The sequence below is a fragment of the Tachyglossus aculeatus genome, chromosome 17 (assembly GCF_015852505.1).
Source record: "Tachyglossus aculeatus isolate mTacAcu1 chromosome 17, mTacAcu1.pri, whole genome shotgun sequence".
Taxonomy (NCBI): domain Eukaryota; kingdom Metazoa; phylum Chordata; class Mammalia; order Monotremata; family Tachyglossidae; genus Tachyglossus; species Tachyglossus aculeatus.
In genome coordinates this window covers 51968338-51980652 of record NC_052082.1, presented here as the reverse complement: position 1 = coordinate 51980652, position 12315 = coordinate 51968338, and the positions used below count along the sequence as shown (strand labels likewise).

The following is a 12315-nucleotide window of genomic DNA, read 5'->3' as shown; positions in this document are numbered from 1 at the left end:
AAAAACCCACTCAATATTGATCCCCCTCATTAGTGGCATCTAAGGAGAAAGGAACATCATTTGGAGCAGTCTTAAATGGAGGAAAGTATCTTAGTGGTGTAGGTACAAACCTCAGGACAAGGAAAAATGCCACCTTAAAAATTCCTTATAGGGTTTAATCTGTACAAGTGCCTTCAATAAATAACAGATTTAATTGGTTTTTAAATGTTAATATTTGCATAAACATTTACTTTCGCCAGAGTCCAGATTATATTCACCCTATCGTACACCAATAAGGTGAAAAGGCAATTCTAGGTAGCAGGCGCCAGTTGCTCTCTGAACTGAAGAGTCTTGCAAAACCAATATCCCTCACCTGAAGTTGTTCTGGTTCGAAGGACCATATGAGTACAGGTGGGAGGTGTAGCGCTATTTGGAGGGGATCCTACAGTAAACATTACAGCCCTAGAACTCACTCCTGTTGCAGCAGGTTGTGCTAAAATTACTCCACAGGCTCCTGCAGGAGCTGAAAGAAAAAGAGGTTCACAGGTATTTGAGTGTCCTTAAGGCTCACAGCATTGGACAGGCACACGGGACACATGTTAAAGGAGAGCAATCACTGTCCTCAAGGCACTTATAATTTATAGGAAAGACAAGATACCTCTCCATCCCCCTCATCTTACCTCCTTCCCTTCCCCACAGCACCTGTATATATGTATATATGTTTGTACATATTTATTACTCTATTTATTTTACTTGTACATATCTATTCTACTTATTTTATTTTGTTAGTATGTTTGGTTTTGTTCTCTGTCTCCCCCTTTTAGACTGTGAGCCCACTGTTGGGTAGGGACCGTCTCTATATGTTGCCAACTTGTACTTCCTAAGCGCTTAGTACAGTGCTCTGCACACAGTAAGCGCTCAATAAATACGATTGATTGATTGATAAAGATGTACATTTGGGTTCAATAATTCAAGAATGAGTTGGAGGAAAAGGGAGAAAATAGGTCAGGTTAACCATGGAAAGTTTTCTGCAGGAGGTGGACCTTGGTTGCGATTTAAAAAAGGCACAGGAGGGTGTACAGCTGAATGGATCTGCCAATTCCTTGCTTGGCCAAGTCACAACTTCTCTGTGTCTCAGTTCTTCCTCCTACTTAGATTGCAGGCCCCATATGGGACAGGGACTGCATCCAAACTAATTCTGTGAATTAGGTGGGAATCCTGAGGCAGCAAGAGTGGATGGAAAAGAGGGTGAATCCTGGGGTACAGTAAGAGATGGAGGGTACATCAGCAGTGAGATCAACTGTCTCCAATTCTGAATGTCACAAACTCAGTGCAAGATCACAAAGGATGGAGATCCTGAAGCCCACAGAAATGACCTCTAAGGTTTAGTTTAGGTTTTTTTCATATAACCCATGCACCTGTATGTCTTTCAAATTGTGGGAGTATCAAGATTAGTATAGACACAGTTTTAGAGGGGACAGAAACCACCCGCTGTTTGAGCATGGAAATGCTAAAGATGAAAGATTTCTTTTTGATATACTAGCCTGATATATCCCAGGCACCAAACAGTATTCTGAAATGGAGCTAATCTGCAGAAGCCCAGTGCAATGCAAATAATTCTGATAATGATGAAGCATATAGCACCCACATTTGACTATTTCATTGAGCGCTATTTCATTGAGCGGTATCCCTAGGGATACTTAGAGTATGTTGCAAACATGTGAAAATGACTGTCTAAAGGAGACCAATAGGTGGGGAGAGTTGGAAATTTCGCCAGTGTGCTTTAAAATAAAAGAAAAAAGGGAGAGTCACACAGGAAGAACTTGTCTTTTTGATGAAGTACGGCAGATCGGAAGAAAGCGATTATTAATTACTTTTGGCAGCAGTCTAGGGAGCACACGAGTCTGAAGTGCTAGCCTCCTAAGTCACTTAACATTTACATCTTTCTTCTTTCTCATACAAATGGCTGAATAGGATTGCCTATTGAGAGGATAGCCATTCATGCTGCTTCCAAAAGCTTACTTGCCTCTCAGAGGTCTTTCCACTCCACCTGAGGTACTGGGGACAGGAACTGGTCAAGTCCCTATTCTACATCATCGTCCCGTTGATCAGGAAGGTCCCAGCCACGTCTTACCTATATCCATTGGCCGTTCGGCATTCAGACTCTCTGTGCTGCCTTGGTACAACTGTCCACCCAGAGGTGTTTTCATTTGTTGATCTGACAGCCTTCCGGTACTTACAGATCTACAAAAGACAATATATGTTAGTGCCGGGATAAAAAAAAATTAAGATTTTACTTTCTAAAGAAAGTTTAAGCACCACAGGAATACTCTGAAAAATATCAAGAAGATATGTTTTCAAGTTGTCATAAAATGGTTATCAATTTTAAGTGGAGTAAGGACTTTAAAAAAAAAAACCTAGAAAACTAGGGTGGAGGCTAAAATTTCCTGCCATGAAAATCAAAACAAAAAAGTGAACAGAAATAGGATGTTCGAGAGGTTCAGGAAGTTAGCTCAGTATTTACACTATACAGGATACATCTGCGGTTGACAGAAATGTGTCTCCATAGCAGAAGGTGTTCCATAGCTGCTTGCCGTACAATATTTCACTCATGTTAATTTTACTTGGGGGACACCCCCCGCCCCACAAAAAAATCCAAACAACCACCTCCCCGCCACACACACACACACACACACACACACACACACACACACACACACACACACACACACGCACACAAAATCACACTTTCTGGCTACCACAAAGTTTTTATATTTTAAGAGGAAAAAAAACTATTCAAGTGATAAGTCTTTTACCTGCCAAACGTGGCCTTACTCTGCTGCTCTGCTGCAGGTCTTTTGCTTCCTTGGACTGTGAGGAAATTCGAGAACTCCCTTGGGTCGGCCCCACCTTTGGAGGGCAAGGGCACGTCAGTGGGTCCCTGCCGCGTGACCAAGGCCAGCAAGTTGGAGGTTCCTTGGGTTTTAGGGATTTTGAAAGGTGCTGTAGCCTGGAGGAATACATTCAAGATGGTTGAGGCAGTCCTCCCTTCCAGGGAAAGAGTGCCGCCCTGATTCCCGGGCCCAGAGTAGCGTTTAAAAGACGAACCTTAGTGGGAGAGCCAATGATTGTGGGTAACGGGGTTTTAAAGAGCCAGTCCGAGCTTCTAGGGGATGACCCCGTGTGCTTGGTGGGGGAGGTGCCGAGGCTAACCGGCCGGCTGGGCTGTGGCGAGTGGCTGTATCCATACCCCGCACTGGATGGGCACACGGGGTCGGAATGCTGTTTTCGGAGCTTCTGCTTGTTCTGGTAGATGTCTGTGAGCAGCCTGGCACCTAGCAAGAGCGACTGTGGTGACTGAGAAGGTGGCACTGGTGAACCTGAGAAGAAAAATGGCAGGGAGAAAGAGGAAAGCTATTAGTGCACCTTGAGAAATGAAGAAATTTACCCAAACCCCTTCCCCTCAACTCCAAGAATAATGACCAGAATACAGTGAGGACATTGCGCTTCCCCTGTAGACTGCAAGCTCCCTGTAGACAAGGCTTGAGTCTTCCAACTCTATTGTGTTTTCCCCAACCGCTCAGTCATTATACCCCAGTTAGCCTCCTTACTCAAACTTCATTCCCTTGATGACCAAATTGAAGCTCTCAACACCACCCTCCCTACTGAACTCATCTCACTTGCTCCTCCAACCCTTCGATCTCATACCACTAACCCTCAGCCCTGGATCAACACCACAGTCCACTTCATTTGATCTTGTAAGGGGCTGCAGAGCACTGCTGGTGGAAATTCAGATATCATGCCAAGCTCGCTCGCTTCAAGTTTATCCTTGTGTATCTCAAGAGGGGATGCCTTTTCCTCAAAATCAACTCCCTATACCTGTGCATCCAACCCCATCTCTTCTCACCTTATTGAAACACTTGTCCCCTCTCTTCTTCCCTTCCTGACTGCCACCTTCACTGTTTACTCTCCAAAGGCTTCTTCCCCACTGATTTCAAATATGCTTATATTTCTTCTATCCTAAAAAAACCCCCTCCCTTGACCACATGGCCCCCTCCAGTTATTACCTCCTCTGCCTCCTATCATTCCTCGCCAAACTTCTTGAGCAAGTTGTCTACATCCACTATCTCAAATCCCTCTCCTTCAATTCTCTCCTTGACCCCCTCCAAGCTGTCTTCCATCTCCTTCACTCCACAAAAGCCACCCTCTCAAAGGTCACAAATCCAATGGATTCTACTTCATCTTATATCTCCTTGACCTCTCAATTGCCTTTGATACTTTAGACCCCTCCCATTGCCTGGAAACATTATCCAACCTTGACTTCATTGGCATTGTCCATCTCCTGGTTCTCCCCTTATCTCTGTCACCACTCATTCTCAGTCTCTTTTGCAGGCTCCTCCTCTACTTCCTATTCTCTGTGGGAGTCCCTCAGGGCTAAATTCTGGGCCTCCTTCTATGCTCCACCTACAGCCACTCCCTTGTGAGAACTCATTCGCTCCCATGGTTTCAAATAACAACTCTACATCTATATCTCCCAACCTGATCTCTCTCCCTCTAGGCTGTCTTGCATTTCTTCCTGCCTTCAAGACATCTCTCCTTGGATGTCACATCAACACCTCAAACTTAATAGGTCCAAAACAGAACTCCTTATTTTCCCACCCAAATCCTATGCCCCCAATGATTTTCCCGTCACCATAGACGGCACCACCATCCTTCCTGTCTCGCAAACACATAACCCTGGCGTTATCCATGGCTCACTCTCACAATCCACATATTTAATCACTAAATCCTGTTGAACCAACATTGCTAAAATTCACTCGTTCCTCTCCAAACTGCTACCAAGTTATTCCAAGAATTTAGCCTATCCCACCTTTAATACTGTGTCAGCCTCCTTGCTGACCTCCCTCCCTCCTGTCTCTCCCCATTCCAGTCCATATATACTTCACTCTGTTGCCTGGAGCATTTTTCTAAAAAGTCACTCCATGTTTCCCCACTTCTTTAAGAACCTTCAGTGGTCGCCCTTCCACCTCCATGTTAAACAGAACCTCCTTATCACTGGCTTTAAATTACTCAATCACCTTGCTCCCTCCTACCTCACTGCTCTCCTATCACAACCTAGCCCACACACTTCACTCCTCTAATGGCAACTTACTACTGTTCCTCGATCTCATCTATCTCACCACCAACCCCTTGCCCACATCCTGTCCCTGGCCTGGAACGTCCTGCCTCCTCATACCCAACAAACAATTATTCCCCTCACCTTCAAAACCTTACTGAAGACACACTTCCACCAGGCGGCTTTCCTTGACTAAGCACTAATGTCCTCTTTTCCCACTCCCTTCTGCGTCACCCTGATTAGCTCCCTTTATTCACCCCTCCCTCAGTCCCACAGCAGGTATGTACATATCCATAATTTATTTTTTGAGCAGCAGTGTGGCTTAGTGGAAAGAGCATGGGCTTGGGAATCAGAGGTTGTGGGTTCTAATCCTGGCTCTGCCACTTAATGAGGGCATTTATTAAGCGCTATGTGCAAAGCACTGTTCTAAGCTCTGGGGAGGTTACAAGGTGATCAGGTTGTCCCATGGGAGGCTCACAGTCTTAATCCCCATTTTACAGATGAGGTAACTGAGGCCCAGAGAAGTTAAGTGACTTGCCCAAAGTCACACAGCTGACAGTTGGCGGAGCCGGGATTGGAACCCATGACCTCTGACTCCAAAGCCCGTGCTCTTTCCACTGTGCCACGGTGCCACTTAGCTGTGTGACTTTGGGCAAGTCACTTAACTTCTCTGTGCCTCAGTTACCTCATCTGTAAAATGGGGATAAAGACTGTGAGCCCCACGTGGAACAACCTGATTATCTTGTATCTACCCCAGCGCTTAGAACAATACTTGGCACAGAGTGAGCACTTGAATACCATCATTATTAACCGTCTCCCTCTCTAGATTATGAGCTCATTGAGGGTGGGGAATGTGCCTACCAACTCTGTTGTATTTCACTCTCCCAAGTGCTTCGTACAGTGTTCTGAATACAGTAAGCGCTCAATAAATACCACTGATTGATCTTTTCCCAAAAAGAGGATGTTCCATAAGATAACTGCTGGGCAAGAGGGGTGAACTTGAAATGGCCCTTCTCGGGTATCTTAGGTCTAGCAATGAAATCAAGCATATTCTGTTTAGCTTCTCATGGAGTAGAGGTTCAAAGCGATGGCCATATCAACTGCCTCAGGACCCCTAGCTAATTGATGCCGAGGGAACAGAAAGGCCAGTGGACAGTGTCTACTATACAGCAATCAAGAACGGGGAACGAGAACACCACACAAGTTATCTCCTTTGACATTTAAAGAAAATATTTTGGAAACCTATCGCACCTCAGTTTTTCTAACCCTGAAGTTTATAACAGAAGGTTCAAATGTACCGGGAAAAGAAAAACCAAATTGATGTCATATCCCTTTTCCTAAAACTGATAAGTGTTATCCTAAAATTTCCTTTCTAATCTTAAGACTGGGGTAATGCTGCTACTGAGAGGCAGGATCTTGAACAGGAATTCACAAAATCACAAAGGTTTAATATTCCCAGCTTCCTTCCATCATGGCTTGAATGCCAAAGGTCTAGGCTTGGCTAAGTCCACTAAATACGCAACTTACTTCCTAGAGGCAATATAGACACTCACAATGACATACTTAAATAACCACATGACTTACTATTTGTGAAAAAAATTCTGAAAAGGACAGAGATGCAATGCTTTTAGACCCAGTCAGCATTTTGGCACACCTTAAAAGTTTAAAACCAGCACTTCCTTATGAATTCAGTTTAATTCCCTGGCTACCGACTCCTACCTGAAGAGTTTCTACTCCTGGACTCGTGGCCCTGGGGCTGCCCGCAGCAACAATGGCCAAGTTGCTCAGGAATGGTGCCAACTAAGAGAGGGAGGAGGTGAAAAAAAAAAAATAAGAGAAAAGATTTAGACCTTTATTTTCCACCAGTGGAATATATTAAGCTCTTACCATGTGCACAGCACTATACGAAATGCTTGGGAGAATACAACAGAATTAGCATACACATTCTCTGCCCATAATGAGCTCACAGTTTAAAGGGGGAGGTGTGTTTTCACTCTGAGAAAACATTCAAGGAGTTCCAGCCCCAGTTCCGCAGCACTTACATAAATATTGTTATTCTCTATTTCCCTTATCTGTAATTTATTTGAATGTCTGCCTGGCTCTTTAGGCTGTAAAATTCCTTAGGAGTAGGGGTCATGTCTACCAACTAGTTTACTGTACATTCCCAAGCACTCAGTACAGTAAGTACACTTAGTACACGGTAAGTACTCGATAAATCCCACTGATTAACGAAGAAAAATGCAAGTACAAAAATGGAACCACAGAGCAAACTGCAGGTTTTTAATAAACTAAACTTTTTCAAAAAGCTTCTTCATAATGGGCAACGCACACAGACTCAGAAATTGTGGCTCGGGATATGCTGCACCCTGAGATGTCTATCAATTGCTTTGATTTCTTCACAACTCCTCCACCTCACTCAGCCAGATGTGTACATTTATTCCTTCTTACCTAAGGGAGAAGGGGAGTATGGCCTGGAGGAGCCAGTGGACAGTCGGCGACCGACGGTCTGTACTGTGTCTGCGGGCACGGGAGAGCAGGAGCCCATCTTGAGAAAACCCATAGGGCTGGTGTTAGATCTTCGCACCACAGCAGACCTGAAGAGATGCAATAGAAAAACCTCAACACCAGCCACACTCATGATAGCTCATGCCAGAAAATGACCATTTTCACCACTCCACCCATCACACATACCAAGCACATATAAAGCCTGGAGATCGGCCTTTTTTTAAAAAAAAATAAAGGTCTAATGGTGCCAATAGGGCCCACGAACATAGTAGTTCGGGCAATATCAAGATGAAAAACTTAGTGGAGTAAAATTATTTCAAACAACGACTCCATAAATAATAATAATTGTGGTATTCATAGCTATAATTCTATTTGTTCTGATGATTTTGACACCTGTCTACATGTTTTGTTTTGTTGTCTGTCTCACCCTTCTAGACTGTGAGCCTGTTGTTGGGTAGGGACCATCTCTATATGTTGCCGACTTGTACTTCCCAAGCGCTTAGTAGAGTGCTCTGCACACAGTAAGCGCTCAATAAATACAATTGAATGAATATTCATTAAGTGCTTATTGTGTGCACACAAACAAAGCAGGTTGGACATAGTCCCGGTTCCATCTGGGGGGCTCAGTCTCAATATCTGTTTTACAGGTGAGGTAACTGAGGTACAAAAAAGTGAAGTGATTAGCTCAAGGTTATACAGCAGACAAGTGGTAGAGCCGGGATTAGAACCCAAAACTCTGACTCTCGGAGCCGTGCTCTATCCACCATGCCATCTGGTGTTACATCCCCATCCTTAGACTTGAGGGCATAAGTCATCATCATCATCAATCGTATTTATTGAGCGCTTACTATGTGCAGAGCACTGTACTAAGCGCTTGGGAAGTACAAATTGGCAACATAGTCACGGCTCAGACTTTCTCTGCCCATCCAAGAGCCTAGTTTAGTGCTCTGACATGGAAGGACCTCAATCAATTCTGCTGGTGATGATGTTTGGCCCAAATTTATGAGGGTTCAGGGGTACGCTCACTGCTCCTTTGTACATCTTCAACGATGAGAAAAGAAACATTCATGACTTACGGAATCTTGCCTAGTTAAATTGGATCTGATGGAGTCAAGTCAACTCCAGAAACGGTTTTAACCTACATAGGGCAGAGCAATCCATTTTCTCCCTTCATTCAAGAGTATTCACTCTCCCAAGTGCTTAGTATTGTGCTCTGCACAGAGTAAGCACTAAATAAATACCACTGACTGACTGATTCATTAAGATGAATCTACTGCCCTGCACATCCCCTAGCCCACAGCCAGACTGAGGAGGAAAAACTCACCTTGGAGAGCCATGTGGGTTGGATCCGGGGCTACCAGTGGAGGTGAGGTTTTGCTCTATGCGTTGGTAATTCCGTATCTGAGTGGGGACTGGAATGGGTGCCGTTTCACTGCGGGGTGAAGGAGACGGCTGGCACTGCCTGAGGGCAAAGTTCATTGAGAGAGGAGAGAGATGCTGGTAAGAATGCTTTTCTCTCATTTGAACCATTGTCAGATCAGAGCTAATGCTGAAAGAATTGTAAACCCGCTCTTATTTTCAGTCCTACATGGAAGGACCTGCAGTTTGCCCAAGCACAGGCTGAAGAATAAAACACCCAGCTCAAAAGATGTTTGCTACTTAAAGGAGCTTTCCTGACATCCACATGCTAGCTGAAAGCGGAGAACTGTAACATGACCTGAGGGAAAAAAAAAAATCAATCATATATAGTAATGGGAAAAGACTCAGGTCAGCAGAACTCCAGTTCTTCCAATCACAATGCTCTGTTTACTACATTACAAAACAAAATAGTTCTAGGAAAAACCAACTGCGTAAAGAACAGGAAGTCCAAGAGGAGAGACGACTGGAATGTTTACTGAAGCTATTAAAGCACTAAGATTTCCCAAGGAACTCTGTGAATTTTTAAAGAGTGAAAACATGTTTTGCAACATCTCTTCCTCCTACTTAAAAACAGCTGCAACACAATGCACGCATGAACACTCGCTAGCTACATCATCTAGTTGTTTCTTGATGAATTGGGTAGGATCATGTATTTATTTCCCAAGTTCACTCCTTCCCTTATAATCCATTTATCACATTTAGAACTAGGGCAACAAACTGATCACAATCAGAAAAAAAAACACGAGATGAGAGAATGAAATAACTTTTCAGATTTTTAATTCAATTTGCTTTGATTACAAAGGATGTCCTGAAAGTCCAGATGATTGAGACAATCACATCTGCAAAACTTTTTAGGGTGAGTCCCCCCACAAGAGCACTACAAATGAAACAACTGACTTCATGCTAAACAACCCAAAAATAGCAATGATCACTTCCCAACTAAAAATCATCTTTATCCAAACTATATTTGATCTGCTACCATGGCTAAATGAACAGAAAATTATTCATAAGACCACACAGTGTTCCTCTATATTCTCAGATTATCGAAGAACATCAATAATTTGTGTGCTATTTTACAGGGGCTTTCTCTACCGTGGAAAAAGCTGAGGCACTGGTGCTCCTCAAGTACCACTCACTACCAAGTCACGCTGAAACAGTGGTGGGCAAATCATGACCCACAGAATGAATCCCACCCTCCTCCAAGCAACTTGACATGGTTCACGGGCCACTTCGGAGCTGAACACTTCCACCCAGAGTGGCTCCTGGCTCACTTTCCTTCCAACTACGGGTTCTGGTTGAAACCATTCGGCAAACTCTGACCCCGGCCATCCCAGAATGAGGGAAGAGTCTCCAGATGGGGGGCTGCCTTTCTGGAATATTAAATGCTTTGGCCACCTCGACCTCCGCCCTCCATCCAAACTGTTCTTCGCTGTCTGGAACAGAGACAAGCAGCCCCCAGGCTCTACGTGGTCACAAGGGGGTTGTCCAAACTTGTCTTCCCAACAATGGGAAAGAGTCAGTGTGCCTTTCACATGACGGAAAACCACGGATGGGCTGATTCAATACTAACAAAAGCAGTCTTTAAAAGAACTACGCAACAAAGTTTCCAAGCATGCTACTGCTGGTAAGAGTACAATGCTGGGAACTTGTCTCTCTCACTCTCCTTCCCAGCACTTGATGAGAAAATAACAGAACAGTGAAAAAATGATTTGTGTTAAGGGGGTTAAAATTTTGGCCTTTTTCTACTAATGATTAGTCATGTGTATTAAATAAACACGGCAGTATCTGGGTGCCTCTCCATCATGACACAGCAACCAAGTCAATGTTTTATGAATCACTGCTCCTTCCCTTCACTGTTTTAATGCTATAACCTAATGATTTGGCAATCTGGTGGATAAACACAAAGAAAGCTCCAACTTCTAAAAATGCACTCTTCCCCCACCAACTCCACACAAGCAGTAAAGATTATGGAACAAAGATACTCAATGTTCTTTGCAACCTTTGCTATACAAATTTAATACAACCAAGCTCACAAAAAAGCCCATTTACAATCAGATCTGAGGCCTGTTAAGGGTTACAAGGGCATGTTAAGTACCTAAACAAACTGGCAATTTTAGCATTAAAGCATTCAAAAAAGGATGAAAAATATCCTCTTGCTTTAAACTTTGGGTTACTCTGCATTCTGGCTCGTGGTGACCATACACCTACAGCACTGCATTCCTTTGCTAGACATCCATCTTGCCACCACAGATCTTAAGTTTCTTGTGGTCAGGAGCCATGGCTTCTGGTGACTTGTAGAGGTTTGAAGACAGACCCAGGAGTTTAACATTCAGTAGTAAACTTTTAGCGTTACTTTTTTTTTTTCCACTTCCATTCCAACGAAAAAGTTACAAAAGGCAAAATATGGAGCTACCCAATCTCTTGGCATGGGTACAGGGAAAGAGGGCTCATTAAACACTTATGTGGCATCACTCTGGGTTAACCCCATCTCCATAATCCCACCCATGACTCTTATGCACATACAGCAACACTAGGCCTGTTGGCCCTAGACATCTACCATAGAATGCCAGAACTCAGACTGACCTGTGGGTACAAAAACTGCCAACTGGCAGTTGAGCTCTTAGGCTACAGGAGGAACTCCAGCCCCTCCTGACAACATGGGGGATGGGGACACAGATGGGATACAGGACCTCTAAGAAACACTCATGATACTATTTAGCTCATCCTCCTCCCCAAAACATCCCCCACTCCCCCTACACACACAAACAACGTGGCCTAGTAGAAATACATGGGTCCTGGGAGTCAGAAGGATCAGGGTTCTAATCCCGGCTCCACCACTTGTCTGCTGTGTGACCTTGGGTGAATCACTTAACTTCTTTGTTACCCATCTATAAAATGGGGATTAAGTCTGTGAGCCCCATGCGGGACATGGACTGCATCTAATCTGATTAGTTTAGGCACTTAGAACAGTGCCTGGCGAATAGAAAGCACTTAAATACCATAAAAAGCTCAAGTTCATAAGCCCCTACATCACATGTCCAACATTGTTGTTGTGAAACAACATTTCACTGTGGTTTTCCTTCTTCTTTGACTCAGCCTACAAATGCACCACCTGCAAAGGCCCATGGCTGTGAACGTGCCCTTCGGAATCACGATTATTGTGGTTTAGTCCCTAAGGCAGTTGCTAGTGAAAACTGGAACCAAACAAAAATAAACCACAGCAACAAAAATTTTCCATGAAGAGCTTTACTCATACATCACCAGCAGTTGTATGGACACCACTAAATTAAGGTTAG

General features: G+C 43.9%; 1 protein-coding gene across 3 annotated transcripts in view; it reads right to left on the bottom strand.

The window, feature by feature from the left end:
• Positions 1 to 12315, bottom strand: part of ULK2 (unc-51 like autophagy activating kinase 2) — a 56756-nt gene that overhangs the window by 11461 nt on the left and 32980 nt on the right. For 2 of the 3 annotated variants that reach the window (XM_038758730.1, XM_038758731.1), the window contains exons 15-21: positions 8925 to 9062; positions 7544 to 7689; positions 6815 to 6895; positions 3088 to 3359; positions 2796 to 2989; positions 2114 to 2223; positions 353 to 502 (exon numbers count right to left, since the gene is read on the bottom strand). In XM_038758730.1, coding sequence (XP_038614658.1) covers positions 353 to 502; positions 2114 to 2223; positions 2796 to 2989; positions 3088 to 3359; positions 6815 to 6895; positions 7544 to 7689; positions 8925 to 9062 — 1091 coding nt within the window. The remainder of the gene's footprint in view (positions 1 to 352; positions 503 to 2113; positions 2224 to 2795; positions 2990 to 3087; positions 3360 to 6814; positions 6896 to 7543; positions 7690 to 8924; positions 9063 to 12315) is intronic. The other variant, XM_038758732.1, reaches the window with a different exon arrangement.